This window comes from Euleptes europaea, chromosome 19, assembly GCF_029931775.1.
Source record: "Euleptes europaea isolate rEulEur1 chromosome 19, rEulEur1.hap1, whole genome shotgun sequence".
NCBI classification, from domain to species: Eukaryota; Metazoa; Chordata; class Lepidosauria; order Squamata; family Sphaerodactylidae; genus Euleptes; species Euleptes europaea.
Window position 1 is genome coordinate 22,108,619 of NC_079330.1, and position 15,063 is coordinate 22,123,681.

At 42.6% G+C, this 15,063-nt stretch overlaps 1 protein-coding gene across 1 annotated transcript in view; it reads left to right on the forward strand.

Moving 5' to 3' along the window:
• Positions 1–15,063, forward strand: part of GTF2I (general transcription factor IIi) — a 67,352-nt gene that overhangs the window by 32,549 nt on the left and 19,740 nt on the right. The window contains exons 13-21 of the mRNA XM_056865583.1: positions 2,172–2,273; positions 4,312–4,377; positions 8,296–8,479; positions 8,822–8,880; positions 9,836–9,907; positions 11,029–11,212; positions 12,264–12,322; positions 13,007–13,078; positions 13,767–13,950. Coding sequence (XP_056721561.1) covers positions 2,172–2,273; positions 4,312–4,377; positions 8,296–8,479; positions 8,822–8,880; positions 9,836–9,907; positions 11,029–11,212; positions 12,264–12,322; positions 13,007–13,078; positions 13,767–13,950 — 982 coding nt within the window. The remainder of the gene's footprint in view (positions 1–2,171; positions 2,274–4,311; positions 4,378–8,295; positions 8,480–8,821; positions 8,881–9,835; positions 9,908–11,028; positions 11,213–12,263; positions 12,323–13,006; positions 13,079–13,766; positions 13,951–15,063) is intronic.

The window sequence follows — 15,063 nt, forward strand, 5'->3', positions numbered from 1 at the left end:
TATGGTCATTCTGTCCCGTTTTGCTTCTTTTCGAAACAAAGAAGCATGTGGTTTGGGAAGTTGCTCTTTTAAAAGATGACAGGTGACTTGACCTTAGTGGGTGAAGATAAAGGTTACAGAAGTTCCCTTGAGAGGCAGCTGTTCTTGAGAAGGTTGTTTTGCCTTGGGGAATAACTGTTGTTTTTTGGAATTGTTTGGGTCTGGTAGAACCCTTGCAAGTCAAGGCAAGATGGAGATTGGTGGTCATTGCATTAGCGAGGGATTTTGGGAAGCAGATTGAGTAGAGTCTCCATTGTGAAGTCAAATGCCTTGAGGTCAGAAGTCTTAAAGGGAATGTCCTGTTGCGGCAAATAAATATTTTATAAAACTCCCCTTCTGGGTGGCAAAATTTTGTATTGTCTGTACCAAGGTAAGAGTGTTAAAAGCTGTGTTGGTGTCTTAGTACAAAGAAAATTGAGCACATGAGGGTCAAGTGGTTCAGGTATTAGAATGGAATCCTCCCATTTATTTCGTTTCCTTTCTAGGTGTTTGATTCCTGGTCTTTGCTACAAGTTACTCTCCTACAGACTGAACACTGAATCAGGAGTTTGGGAAGTCCTCATGCCGAAGCAGGGTTTACTCATGTGCGATAATGTGTTCCTGAGTTGGGTGTCGCTGATAAAGCAGAGACGGTGTGATGCTTCTGTTTCTGATCCTGTCATCCACATTGTGGGTTTTCCTTTTGTGCCTTGACAGGGAACTAGTAGCTGCGTTCCTACCTATAGGGGAAATTCCTGGTAGCTTTGGGGTGCATGCGGAGCTAAAGAACCATGTCCTATGCATAGCAGCAGAGTTCGTAAATCGGGTTAGCGAGAATGGAGAAGGAAGGACCCCTTGCCTATCTGTCTGCCTGCTTTGGTGTACCTGATAAAGTATCAGTAGAGGAAGAGGCGTGATGTAGAAGTCGGAAATAGAGGCCCCAGAATATAGGTGGCTTTAATGTGTCCGCTTAATCAGACGTTGTGTGTCTCGTGATTGTCTTCAGCAATGGCAAAATGTGTCTTCCTTCTCTTTCTTCAGTGGGTTAACACCCACAGTGTGAGTCCTGTGATGATTTTCTTGTATTGCTTTGTTGACTGGCAGTGCTTGAGAACCAGAGCTGCTCTATCAGCTTCGCTTTTAGTAGTTTGTGCGTGGAGCCCCTAAGGTGCTTTTAGGGAACGTATGAAGTTGTTTTGAGGTTTGTAAAGGGAAGCGATGGAAAACAAAAGTGACGGAAATTCCTGTGTCTCATGGGGGTGAGTTGGCAGGGAACTGGGGACATGGCATTTTCTTCCATCCCACCCTCCACTCTAAGTAATCTCTTAATTGATTTGTATCCTTGAATTACTTACATGCAGACATTGTATAAGAGCATGTGATGCCAGAATAAAAAGTTTGAAACAATTGTAAATCCCCTAACAAAACTCTATCATGTCAATTGCTTAAGCTGGGCAACTTAACTGTCTGTGTGCAACGGATTTTCCAATTCTTTTGGAAGAAATTTTCCAGAGGTTAAAAAATTATCCTGTCTTTCAAACACCCCCCCCCCAAAGTTATCTGCTGAAATCTTAACCTTTTCCCAGTTTGCTTGTAATTTCTGTTCATGCACTTGTTGGAGTAGAAGCCAGCTTTCTGTCTTCCCCCGCCCCATAATATCTTCTGCTTAGTTCACCAAGATCACCTGTGAAACTGAGAGAAGATTGTATCCTCCAATTTCCTTCTATGCTATTCCTTACTTTTCTAAAAACCTCTTACCTGACATGGTGTCTTTTTATATATTTGGTGCCACAGTTCTGCAGTAGGGTTGCTAGGTGCCCCTTAAAGGTAGGAGAGGATGCTTTGCTCAGTAATGAGGGTCTCCTTGAAAGCATGCTGTAAGTGGATGGGCACGGACACTGTGCATATTCTACTTCAAGCCTATTAGCATAATTTGAACGAAGCTTGCATGAGCAAGTTGGATGCCAGGGGGCCAACTGGCAGGCCTCATGCATGTGGCGTTCCTTACTCGTGAATGGATTACCACCCCCAGCAGTGAATATCTGTGAAGTGTATTGGACTCACCATGAGGTAGAGCCATCACATCTAACAACACATTGCAGCGTGGTCTAGCAGCAGCCGTGATGCGCGTGTTTGTCTCTTTCTCTCTGAAGACGACGACGACTACTTGCCGCCCCATAAGAAAACCAAGAGCGTGGAACCAGCCCCTGATGTTGCCAGTGCTGGGAGGAGAAAAGCCAGAGAGTTCAATTTTGGTAAGTTTTTTATAGCTGTTCCTTGTTCACGTTTGGATGGAACAGTTGGCTAAGGTGTGGTATGCAAGATTTCCAGTGACAGGGGGACACTACTCTTAAGAGGGGCGAATAAAAGGCGACTGAGTAAGTCTCTCTTTGAACACTTGAAACGGCTTCATGTTGTATCTGACCCGCTCTCTTAAGATTTTGTGCAGAAGTCTTTCCCAAGAGCTACGAACTGGGGACACTGGGGACTGAACCTGGGACCTGTTTAAAGAGCATGTGCTCGACTTCAGGGCTCTGAACCACAAATGACAGCAGCATTTTGTTTTTACTATTAGGCAGGTTTTTAGGCCAGCAGATCATGGCTTAACCAAAAACAAAACCATGTGCATGCAGCACAAAATGCATTTTCCAGCAAGAATTTAGATGTCTGCAATAACTGTTGAATCCAAAGACTGCATTTGAACTTTTGCTTTTTAGTCCCTTAGGGCATCAACTGCTTTTGCTTTGTTCTTTATCACTTACTATTTGTTACTGCTAGTACAAACTGGGGGTCTGCAAGAGATTGCAAGGGTGGGGCAAGCAGCTGGGAAATCCCTCCACCCCAGATCTTCCCATTACAGTATACTGTCTTAGAGGCTCAATCAGGCTACTTTCTCCTCCCTCCCTTTCTCTCTCCTCACTCCTTTTTTGATATTCTGGCCACCCAACCATCAAGTGCAGTCTTAGAAGAAAGAAGAGGGGGACATAGAGGAGGGGAAATCCCATTGCCCTCTTGCTCCATCTGGCTTGTCAGACCTTCTTCCCTTCCTCTGTTTGGACTCTGCTGACCCCCACCCATTTCCTCTTCTCCACAGTCATGCACCCCAGTCATGCACATTACTATTTTCCCTCCCTGTCCCCCTGACTTCCTGACCCCTTGATTTTAACTTCTAGCTGCTCCCTTCAGCTGTGCACTATTTACTTCCTACTCTCACCTTTCCTGCTGTCGTTGGGTAGTCTCCCTTTCGTGGACTAACAGTGCAATCCTGAGTGGGGTGGTAGTTGGGCTGGTACTGGGGACGGCACAGCCACACCGCCTTCTGAGCGGCTTACTGCCAGGCACAGCAAGCCAAAAATGCTTAAAAAAACAACAACCAGTGAAACTGCTTCGTAGGGCATCACCGGGCTGCACCACGATTTGTTCAGGTGCAAATCAGCCTACAGTCGAATATTTATACAACAGCAAAAAATACTTGCACGCAGAAAGTTAGCCTGTCAGGGTAAGAAGTACTAGTCTAGCTTTCACTTGCTAATTTTTTGTGCAAGGGCTACATTTAGGGGAGGGGCCATGGCTCAGTGGTAGAGAGTGGGAGGAGACGTTCTTTAAAACGCAACCCATCTCTTCTCCCAGTCTTCCGGAACCTGAATGTTTGTCAGTGGAGCCATGTAGGATGTCTGCATGAACAAGCAGAATATATGAATGCTGAATGCATGAGCAATAGGATGGTTTGTGGTTTGGGAACGGATTGAGTAGCCGTGGGGATTAAGAAAGGTTTAGACATGCGCAATGAAGCGCTATGATGGTACGAGGTATTAAAAACATGGTGCGAATGTACACCAGCACCAGGACTGAAGTAACAAGGGAGGGCCAAATGGAACCTCTTGCACTCCCCCCCACCCCGAGCTAAGGGCTTTTGCCAAAACGGCTTCACACACTCTTTGTAAATCTGGCTTTTTAAGTAACTTTCCAAGAGAACTTTTCATGCTCTGCATTAATGTAACTTGCCAGCAGTGGTTGCAAATGGACCTGAACCATGTTGCTAGTGAGTTGTTGACTGAACTTCCCAAGAAAAACCATTTTGGACAAATGTTAGCATCCTTTGCCTGTTAAATTCTTTTTTTGTAACTAATCTCCAGAAGGTGCATGGATGTTAACTTCCTTTTAAAGGTTTACCTTTTTAATTGATTATGCATAAGCAATGAGACATCATGAGTAACCAAGAATTCCACATCAGGACACGTTGTTAGAAGCTTGATATATCTTATATTGGGCTAACATTATTTTTCCTTTCAGAGAAGTGGAATGCCCGAATTACAGACTTGAGAAAACAAGTTGAAGAGTTATTTGAAAGAAAATATGGTACGTGCTCAAAACTTTTTTTTCTCCTCCCCAAAAAGTAATTGTTCTGTAGCTTTTGGAAACCCCGAATCACTTTTTAAAACAGGTTTCAATTCTCTTCTCCATCAAGTCTGAATTCTTTTGGCAAGTTGTCCTGCTCTTATCCAAAGACTGCCAGTGCTGAAGGGTGTATGTAGCCGTGTTGGTGCTTCAGAATTAGAAAGGTAGAGATAGATGCAGGCGCATGTTCTTGTCGGGTGAACCCATTCTTTGTAAAAATCTGTAATCTGGAAGGGGAGACCAAGGGGAGGACTTGCTATTTTAATCTCTACAAAATTACAGGTTACAGTGGAAGTGCTAAAAGTAGAGACTCAAAACGTGCAGGCCATAATTATACATTTTAGCAAATTTCGCCTTTTAAATATTAATGTATATATGCCCTTTTTAAGGAACAAATCTAGGTTACAGGAAACATGGGGCAATTTAGAAATATACATAGCTGATTTGATTTTGAAGTACCCAGATGCCTTTGTCCTAGTAGCTGGTGATTTTAATGCTAGAGCTGGCCCCTCGGATAAAATGTTATATTCGAGCTATAAGGCACCACCTCCTACAGATGAGATTATACCCCCCCTTACTAATTAGACAATCAAGGGACATAAAATCTAACTGGAAAGGGTTCCTCCTAGCACAACTATCCAGAAGATTAGATCTGTTTATTTTGAATGGTTCAGTCAAAGGCGATATCCCCGGAGAATTTACATTCTTCTGGTCAGGACGGGGAGTTAGTACGATTGACTACGTTCTAGCCTCGCGCAATTTAATAAACCATGTAGAATATTTAAGAGTTGGAACCCATCAAGAAAGTGATCATTTACCAATTAATGTAGCATTGAAGAATGCATACTTTATAACATGTTTAAATAAGAAAATGGATCAAAATTCAAACACCGCTCCTAGATATGAGATGCAAATGGTCAAATAACATAGACAAAATTGCTAAGGAATTTATGGGCTCGGAAGAGATCTCCCACTTCTGGGACAAAATGATCAGCGCTGCCCATTGTGAAACAACATTGGAATCTTACTGCCTAATTTTGAGCAGTTGGTCAGATTTAATTTCTAATCCTAAACAGATTGCAGGCTCCACAAGAATAAGACCTCACTTCCAACCATGGTTTGACCAAGAATGCTGGCTAGCAAAAAAATTCTTAATAGTAAAATTTGCATATTATAAATCTCAGAACATTGGCTTCTCACCTCCAGATCTAATTGCCTTAAAACAACAATATAAAAAATCAAAAAGAAAAAGAGGCATTAAAAAAGACCTGGACACATCTTATTCAAGCAGCTAAGCTTAAAGACTCCTCACTTTTTTGGATGTCTCAGGGGGACTTCAGACAGAAGCCCCAAGATTATGTTGTGAGATAGCGGCAAAAACCTGGGAAACCTACTTCTTTGCACTTTACAGTACAGAGCCCGCCCAAAACTCCTCTCTTCTTACAGATTTAGGAAACACTCCTCTTTGTCCCCCAGTTACTTCTGCAGAGGTTAAAAAGCTCATAGGCCTGTTAAAACCAGGGAAAGCCCCAGGAAAGGACATGATCCCTCCAGAATTGATTAAAGAAGACATTGAATGGTGGGCCCCACTTCTTGCTTCCCTTTTTACTTACATAGACCGAACGGCACAAATCCCTAATGATTGGAATACGGCTATCATTATACCGATACATAAAAAAGGGGGAAAAACAGATCCATCTAATTACTGTCCAATAAGTCTTTTAACTGTGGTAGGTAAACTATATGCCCGACACCTATGCTGGAAGTTATGGGATTGGCTTGACAAGGAACACATCTTAGCTGAGGAACAAGCAGGCTTTAGAAGCGGCCGTTCCACTTTGGACCAATGCCTGATTCTTCGCCATCTTATAGAGAAATATACTTCTAGGAGCCCTTTATGCAGCTTTTGTAGATTATAAGATGGCGTTTGATAGTATATCAAGCAATAGGTTATGGGCGAAACTTGAAGCCTCTACAATTGATCGCAAGTTACTTTTACTAATCCTCACACTACATGAAAACAACAACTTGAATGTAAGGTGCAATCTTCAAGGTCATTTAACGCATGAGATTCCAGTAAAGAGAGGTGTAAAACAAGGCTGCATTCTCACACCTCTCCTGTTTAATTTCTACATTAACTCTATGGTACAGTCATTAACAGATCCCGATTTTCACCCTCCTAATATGGCAAAAAAGACAAATCTCTACATTACTATACACAGATGATACTGCTATCCTCTCTATCTCTAAAGTAGGGTTGAAAAGGGCACTACGAGCACTCTCAGCTTACTGCAAGGAGGAACATCTCACAATCAATCTCTCAAAAACTAAAATAGTTATTTTTTCTAAAAAAAATTCCAAGTACAGATGGCAGATTGATGGCCATAACATAGAACAAGTTAAAATATTCAAATACCTAGGAGTAGTGTTTCAGTCTTCTGGCACTTGGTTGACTCAGACAATGCACATAACTGAGGCTGCCCAAAGGTCTGCCACAGCAATTTTAAGATTTTTCGTTACAAAAGGAGGTGCACATATACCCAGTGCATTCAAGGTATTTAAAGGGAAAGTGAACTCACAATTAACCTACGGCTCACAGGCATGTCTTTATAAAGATCTCCATAAATTTGAAGTAATACAATCTAAATTCCTTAGATCCTTATTTGGAGTCCCTAGCTGCATTTCGAATTCCCAGCTTAGGATAGAAGCAGGCCTGGTACCTGTAGGAACACACGTATGGTTCCAAGCCATAAATCTCGGGCTCAAGCTAAACCTAGCTCCATCTGGATTAACCTCGCTAATACTCATAGATAACCACCCTTCAAGGTGTATAAGAGAGATAGAGGCCCAATTGTACCATCTAGGCTATAGTAGTGAAGCATTACTACAACTAGGTTATCAAAGAGCTAAATTACAAATTAAGCAAAGGCTATGGGACATTGCGCTTCAAACTGACAGAGCACAGGCCCCCCTATTACCAGCAAAGAAAGATTGTAATAAAAACTTTGTGCCTCTAAATTACCTTTACTCGCTGGAAACTCCAATGTTGAGAAGAGCCTTGACCTTAGCCTGGTTCAACATACTTCCATCTGCCCTTATTGAAGGAAGATATGCACGTATCCCATATGATCAACGAACCTGTCCTTGCCAGTCAGGCAGGATTGAAACCATTGAACACGTCTTATTAGATTGCTGTTATTATCAGGAAATTAGATCCAGGCTCATTAGACCAATATTGTCCAAATACCCAGGTAGAACAAGCTCCTTTTATACTGACCTTCTCCTTGCTGACTGCTCCAATGAGACCACCCTTAAGGTGGCAAAATTCTGTGCACAAGCATGTTTAATAAGACAGAAGAAGGTAATTAAATTTAATTAAAGTTATCTGTGTTATAACTACCATTTAACTATTTATATATGTCTAGAGTTATATCAATTTGTTGCTGGTCTTTGACCATAAATAAACTTATTGTTGTTGTAATCTGATAGTTTTCCAACCTTGAGTTCCAAAGAGGGGTAGACTCTCAAGTTTAATAATAATTAGGCTATATTCTGCAATTTTAAAAAATCTGTGGCAGTCCAAGCTTCATAGTGTGCCCTGTAAAAATTAGGCAAGTTAGCATATTTCTTGTGTGTGCTTACTTTACCTAATGGATTTTGCTTGTGTTGTGAGTGTGGTAAAGAGTTAAGCCAAAGCACGATCTTTTTCAGCTATCCCTTGGGTTTCTTAGATTGCCCCAGTCATAAGGGCTACAAACCTGACATGCAACTGGAGACCCCTTTTACTGTTCGTTGCGTTCTGCAAAAGAAAGGAATTTTTTTGTGATCTGCTTAAAAGTTGTTATTTTTGTTTGTTTCTCTTTCTCCTTTATATGGAAGCTGAAGCTATTAATGCAAAAGGCCCCGTGTCTATACCGTATCCACTCTTCCAGTCTCATGTCGAAGACTTGTACGTGGAAGGGCTACCAGAAGGAATTCCCTTCCGCAGACCCTCCACTTATGGGATCCCTCGCCTCGAAAGGATCCTACTGGCGAAGGAACGAATACGATTTGTGATTAAGAAGTAAGTAGTTTTGGCTTTGATTAGACCATGAGTAAACGCTGATCTTTTCCTGCGGAATTGCTTGTCTATAGACCAGGGGTGTTGAACTCAGTTGTTACAAGGGCCAGATATGGTCGGGCCGGACCATGCCTCACAAGCCCAGATTGGTGGTGGTGGGGGGATAATATGCATATTTGCTGGATAGTGGTCCCAATTCCCCCCCCGAACCCTAAAATTCCCCCCGTGAGGGAATTCCCCCCTTGTTGAGAACCCCTGAAATAGAGCTTGTTGGGGAGCTTAACTGGGGAACGTAATTATGTGTGTTGGTTTCTGAAACATGTCTTTTATGTTAACTCGTGGCAGGCATGAGCTGCTAAATTCAACTCGAGAAGATCTCCCATTAGACAAACCTGTGGCAGGAGGTAAGAGTGCATGAATTTGGTGGGCCTAGATATACGAGCTTCTGATCTCTGTTCAATCAGATTTAACTGGCCTTTCAGTGAAATCATAGTGCTCGAGAAGTAAGAGTTGCATATTGGGGAGGGAGTCCACAAGGATCCATGAAAAATGTTGCAGGCATCCCTGTGTGCCATATTGGCTCTGTGCTTTAAAGCTTGGAATCAAAACGCTGAGGAAACTTCAGGAAGCCCAAGTGAATGAACCATTCCCGCATCTTGAAGCTTGGGTGATTCTCGTCCACTGCTAGGGGAGGCAGGAACTAAAGATCTACTTCCTGTCTCCTGGGCAGGAATCGCCAGTTTTTCTCCTGCCTTGCTGGGGAGAGCATCGTCACTTGGGACTTGTGCCTATGATATGAGATAGTTACTAAAATGTGTTTTTGAATTGTAAAAGCACACATCCGAGGAATGCAATCTATATATTCCTTTCTGGAATGGGCTAACATTACATTCGAAGAGTTCATACCAGTATCAAACAGACAGACAGTTTGGGTAGTCATCTTGGCAGCTACACTGCCCCAGAACCACTTATTACTCTATGTCCCCCCTTCCTCTGCTGCCCTACTTCAGTTGTTGCTGTTTCTCCTTTGCCTGGCTACCATCTGCTTCGTTTAATATCTCCAGTGTCCCAGGTAGTTGTAGTTCATTGTCGTGGCCTCTGTGCAGTCCCACATGGGTACTGCGCATGCGCAGGCCAGCCTGCTTGCTTGGAGTTTTGTGGGGGCTCCCCAGGAGGCAGGCTTCCTGGGCGCCGACCTGCTGCTTTCCTGGCAATTTTTAGGCACTTAACCTTCTGCAGTCTTTGACCCCAAGCATGACAAAGCAAATGGGGTTCTGCAAAGTGAATGGAATAGCAGCACTGGGAATTGTAAGTATTTCATCTGACTGAAGTTCCCCCTTTAACTTTTTTTCCTTTTAGTAAAAGAAGAGTGGTATGCTCGAATCACCAAACTACGAAAAATGGTAGATCAGTTATTCTGCCGAAAGTTCGGTAAGTTCACTTGGCAGCATTTTGTGGTGGGGTTGGGGACTGGCCTGTGTTCCGAGTGAGGTCTTTTCTCAAGTTACCAACCACTAAGAATGACCTTGTTGGCTCAATAGTCACGGCAGTGAATTGTCATTCCATTGCTGTTGGACAAATGGAGGGTGTGGGGGTGATTGAAGGGTCAGTTTCGGTAGATACCCAATGGGAAACCTTGTTGAAATGAAAGGATGTTTCAAAGGGTTTTTTACAGATCCTGAGGATAGCATTATGCTTGTATACACAAGTAGTTGAGAGAGACTATCTGTGAACGTTGCAGTTCTGCAGAGGAGTCTGCTCTTCATGGCTTTTGTCTTTTTTTAAAGAGGGGAGAGACCTGAAAATGGTAGAATTAAAAAGGTTAAGCATTTTGGCTGTGAAACATTTATTATTTTGTCCTCATCTCTCTTTGTTGGATGCTGAGGTGTTGCTTGCAAGAGCACTTTCATTGTGCGGGTCTCCCTGAGTTTCCAGAGTTCCTTGACACCTCTGTGTAAGCAGCATTTGCATTTTTCTGAATTTCTGATTTACCCAAATCAGGTATCTGAAACTCCTGCGCACCTTTCCCTCTTACAGTTGATATCCACTCTTGGAGCTGGCAGATTGTGTCTGTGATGATACATGCCCCTCTATGAAACTAACTATTGTTAAAAAGATGAGGTCGGAATGGATGTAAAGAATTAGAGTTCTGGATCCAAAGTGAAGCCCAGCCGTGTGTTTTGGTAGCTTTGGTCCGGTCACACTCTGATAGCCTTTGTTTCTTGTTTGTAAAAATCTCTGTACTTTCCTGGTTGTGTTGCAGGTGGGTTGTGGGGGGCTAATAGTGGGCATGGCTTGCCATGGCAGCTTTGGTTGAATTGCCTTCTAGCATCATTGGTTGCAGAAAATGTTATCATCCTCTTTAAAGGACAAGGGATAGATTTGTGAATGCAACTGTAACGTTTAGATATTAGATATTAGGATTTCTGTTGTTGTCTAAAAAGTCCTTTTGACTTTGATTTTTTTTAACTGTCCTGGGAGTTGTGATAATTTTTTCTGAATCGAACCATCTTAAAATAAATCCGGACTTATTTGGCTACATCTCCTAACAGCTGAGGCACTGGGGAGCACTGAACCGAAAGCAGTTCCTTATCAGAAATTCGAGGCGCACCCCACTCACCTTTACGTTGAGGGTCTACCAGAGAACATTCCATTTCGGAGTCCGTCCTGGTATGGCATTCCTCGGTTGGAGAAAATCCTTCAAGTGGGCAACAGGATAAAATTTGTAATAAAAAAGTAAGTTAAATTACTTTTAGTATTTCTGTGTTTTGAGGTTACGTTTGTGTAGTAGATGTTCTCCTGCACAATTCTAGCAGTTAACTTCTGACTGCTCGAGGATTTAACTCTGCTAAAAGGGACCAGTTCCCTTTTGAATTAATCCGTCTGAGATCAGAACCGTTTCTCTAGTTTTATTTTCTTTCTCATTCGAAAATCATCCTTGGATTGCACATTATGGGACAGTTTTATAATATGTGAAATAAGCACACATGAGTGTGTGAGTGTTTAATTCATCTGCAGAGCAATCATCAGACTAATATGTAACTACTGATACATCCCTCTCTTAACTATGTGTTACAAATGGCCTTTTGTAATCCCCATGTTGGTCCAGACCGGTTTTGCATTTTTGTGAAATTACATTTTAAGATTCACTGCTTTGGGTCTTTGAACTGTTCATTGTTAAGCTGGTTTTGAGCAAAGATACTCTCTTAGTACAGGACAGAGAGATGTGTTCATTGTTGTATGATTTACAGCCCATTCCTGAAGGGGGTGGTAGATCTGCGGCGTCTGGGAGCAGTGCAGCCACACTGCCTCCATAGAGGCTTCTCAGCTGCTGAAAAGACATTTTAAAAGTTTTTTAAAAGATAAAAAGAAAATGGCCCCATTGAAAACAGCGAGGCTGCGTCACCGAAAAACATAGTGGAGCAGCACCGCAGCACGAGGGGGCGTTCCTGGGGCGAAAGGGGTTACGAAGCTGCCTAAAAGCAGGAACGCCCTGGGAACGCCCTACCTGCCCCCATGCTGACATGGGCTTTCCCTTCTGGGAATTCCCTGCTGGTGTGGCTGTGTTGGCGGTGGGGACCGGACCGGCTCCTTGGTGCCAGCATTTTTGTCCCCGGGACAGTGTAATGGGCACTTACGAAGGCGCGGGGTCATGCCAGATCCTAAGGATCTTCCCCCCTTCAGGATTGCAGCATTAGTATAGAAATATTATAGACCTCTGAGGCTTAAGAGCAGCCAGTTGCTTGCTGCTTGTTAATGCTTTTTGGTTTTGTTTTTTTTATTCTAGGCCAGAACTGCTAACTATCACTCCATCAGATGTTGCCCAGCCGAGAACAAACATGCCTGGTAGGATGTGCTTTTTTAACGTGGTTGAAGATTTAACAGCATAGCTTCCTCACACCATATGGGAGACTCTAGTCTTTTCCTCCTCCACCCCCACTCAACCCACTGATTAATTGCAGAGATGAAAAATGAACTTCTGGAGCCTTGCCATTTGCTTTTTTGTTTGAGATAATGATTAAAAATTATTTAGAATGTGCGTACAGAAAGAGTTTGCACCTAGCCTAAAAATACAATTTTAGATGGATTAAGAATGTAAGACATTTTTTTCTTTTTGGCCATCAAGTCGTAGCCGACTTATGGTGACTCTGTATGGTTTTCAAGGCAAGAGACGTTCAGAGGTGGTTTGCCACTACCTGCCTATGCATAGCAATCCTGGTATTTGACCTAGGTGGTCTCCAATCCAAATGCTAATCAGGGCCAACCCTTCTTAACTTCCAAGGTCTGATGAGATGGGGCATAGCCTGGACTATCCAGGTCAGGGTGTAAGAGAGCAGAGGGTATAAAAAAATCTTTTGTATGCTGCCTCCGGGTTAAAAACAAACAAAACATCATTTCTACTTGCAGCTTTTTAGAAACTAGGAGGTTAACTTTGAATTGATAGACTTAAAGTTGCCATACTCACTGATTTAAAATTATACTTCTTAAAAGCATAAAATTACATTTGTGTGTGTGTTTTTTAAATCCCAGTCAAAGAAGATTGGAATGTCAGAATCACGAAACTGAGGAAGCAAGTAGAAGAGATATTTAATTTGAAATTTGGTGAGTTTAATCTGTAGACGGCAGCTACTGGTAATGGTACCACTTTGTGAAAATGAAATAGGAAGAGAAATGTGCCACGCTACATTTTCAACGTTGCTGTAATATTTTGACCAGGTGCTCTGTATTTTATGTTTATTGGCCAGCTGTACAAAGCAACTACTAGAGGTAAGTGGTACCACTTTGCAAAAATGACATAGGAAGAGAAATGTGCCACACTATATTTTCACTGTTGCGGTAATATTTTGACCAGTTGCTCTGTGTTTTATGTTCATTGGCCAGCTGTGCAAACCAAGTATACAGTCCCCTTCAGGCGATTGTGCTCACGTTGCATTGACTCCGTTTTCCTTCGTGAAGCTCATTGCCCTGCATCCATGTTACTTTTGAGGCTGGCTGCAGTTACCCTGATACTTTTTGGATGGGCTTGGGCAAGCCGTGGGCAAAATGGAGGAGAGGAGAATGGCGTAAGCTGCTCTGGTTCCCCATCGGGGAGAAAGGTGGGGTATAAATGATTTAAATATGATAAATAAATATAAAAATCAGACCCGAGCTTAACTGATGCATACGTAGTTTTTCGAAGGAAGGCTGGACTGGGATCTGTTGGGGACACTTGCCTTTAAGGCAGGGGTTTGATTTCAGTGTTCCATTTGAGTCGCTTCCAGAGTTAACCAGTCTGCTGCCTTCTTTCCAGGACAAGCTTTGGGCCTCAGTGAAGCAGTGAAGGTTCCTTATCCTGTCTTTGAGTCAAACCCCGAACAACTGTATGTTGAGGGTTTGCCTGAAGGCATCCCCTTTCGAAGTCCCACGTGGTTTGGAATCCCACGCCTGGAAAGGATTGTCCGAGGAAGTGGAAAAATAAAATTTGTGGTGAAAAAGTAAGCCTGGTGTTTATCTTCTGTTTTTAAAAAGCATTTCCAGGCATTCCTGAAGGGGGGGGTGAAGCTCCTTAGGGGCCAGTGTGACCCCGTACCAATGTAGGTGCCTCCTTATCACGGAATAAGGTGGCACCTACGCTGTCTCTGGGTCAAAAATTACATTACTCTTTGTTCTCAACATATTTTTCCATAACTAATAATGTATTTATTACTTGTTTTTAGACAAATATTCCCTAAATCTCTCATTCTGTCTTAATTTAGTTCAGTTCTATTCCAAATTTCCAGCTATTTAATTGGAAAAAAATTAGTTTTTCCTGAAATTCTGAGATTGATCTGTTATGTATAAAAGATGTCATAGAATCATAGAGTTGGAAGGGACCACCAGGGTCATCTAGTCCAACCCCCTGCACAATGCAGGAAATTCACAACTACCTCCCCCCCCCCCACACCCCTAGTGACCAGAGGATGGCCAAGATGCCCTCCCTCTCATCATCTGCCTAAGGTCACAGAATCAGCATTGCTGAGAGATGGCCATCTAACCTCTTCTTTAAAACCTCCATGGAAGGAGAGCTTACCACCTCCTGAGGAAGCCTGTTTCACTGAGGAACCGCTCTGTTAGAAAATTCTTCCTAATGTCTAGACGGAAATTCTTTTGATTTAATTTCAACCCGTTGGTTCTGGTCCGGCCTTCTTGTCAACAGACAACAACTCAGCACCATCCTCTATATGACAGCCCCTCAAATACTTGAACATGGTTATCATATCCCCATAGTTTTGCCATAGTTACGTACACCGTTAGTTTGTTAATCCATTCATCTAAATCTGGGTATTTCTCTGCTTTCCATTTTGCTGCCATGTATCACTCTTGCTGCTGTTTTGATTTCTCTTGGACTTCATCTTTTTCCCATCCTGGGTTGGCATTTTAATGCCATGACACACATTGGGTGGGGCATTTCATTCAGCTTCCGAAAAACCCTTGGCAGTGCATGGGAACCCTTCTGCATAGGGACTGCTTCAGTTTGGCTTGGGTTTCCAAACAAACGTGTAACTATTATGGGATGTGTGGTTTCATACATGCATTGTACCAAGCAAACCTGATTAATAATTGTCTGA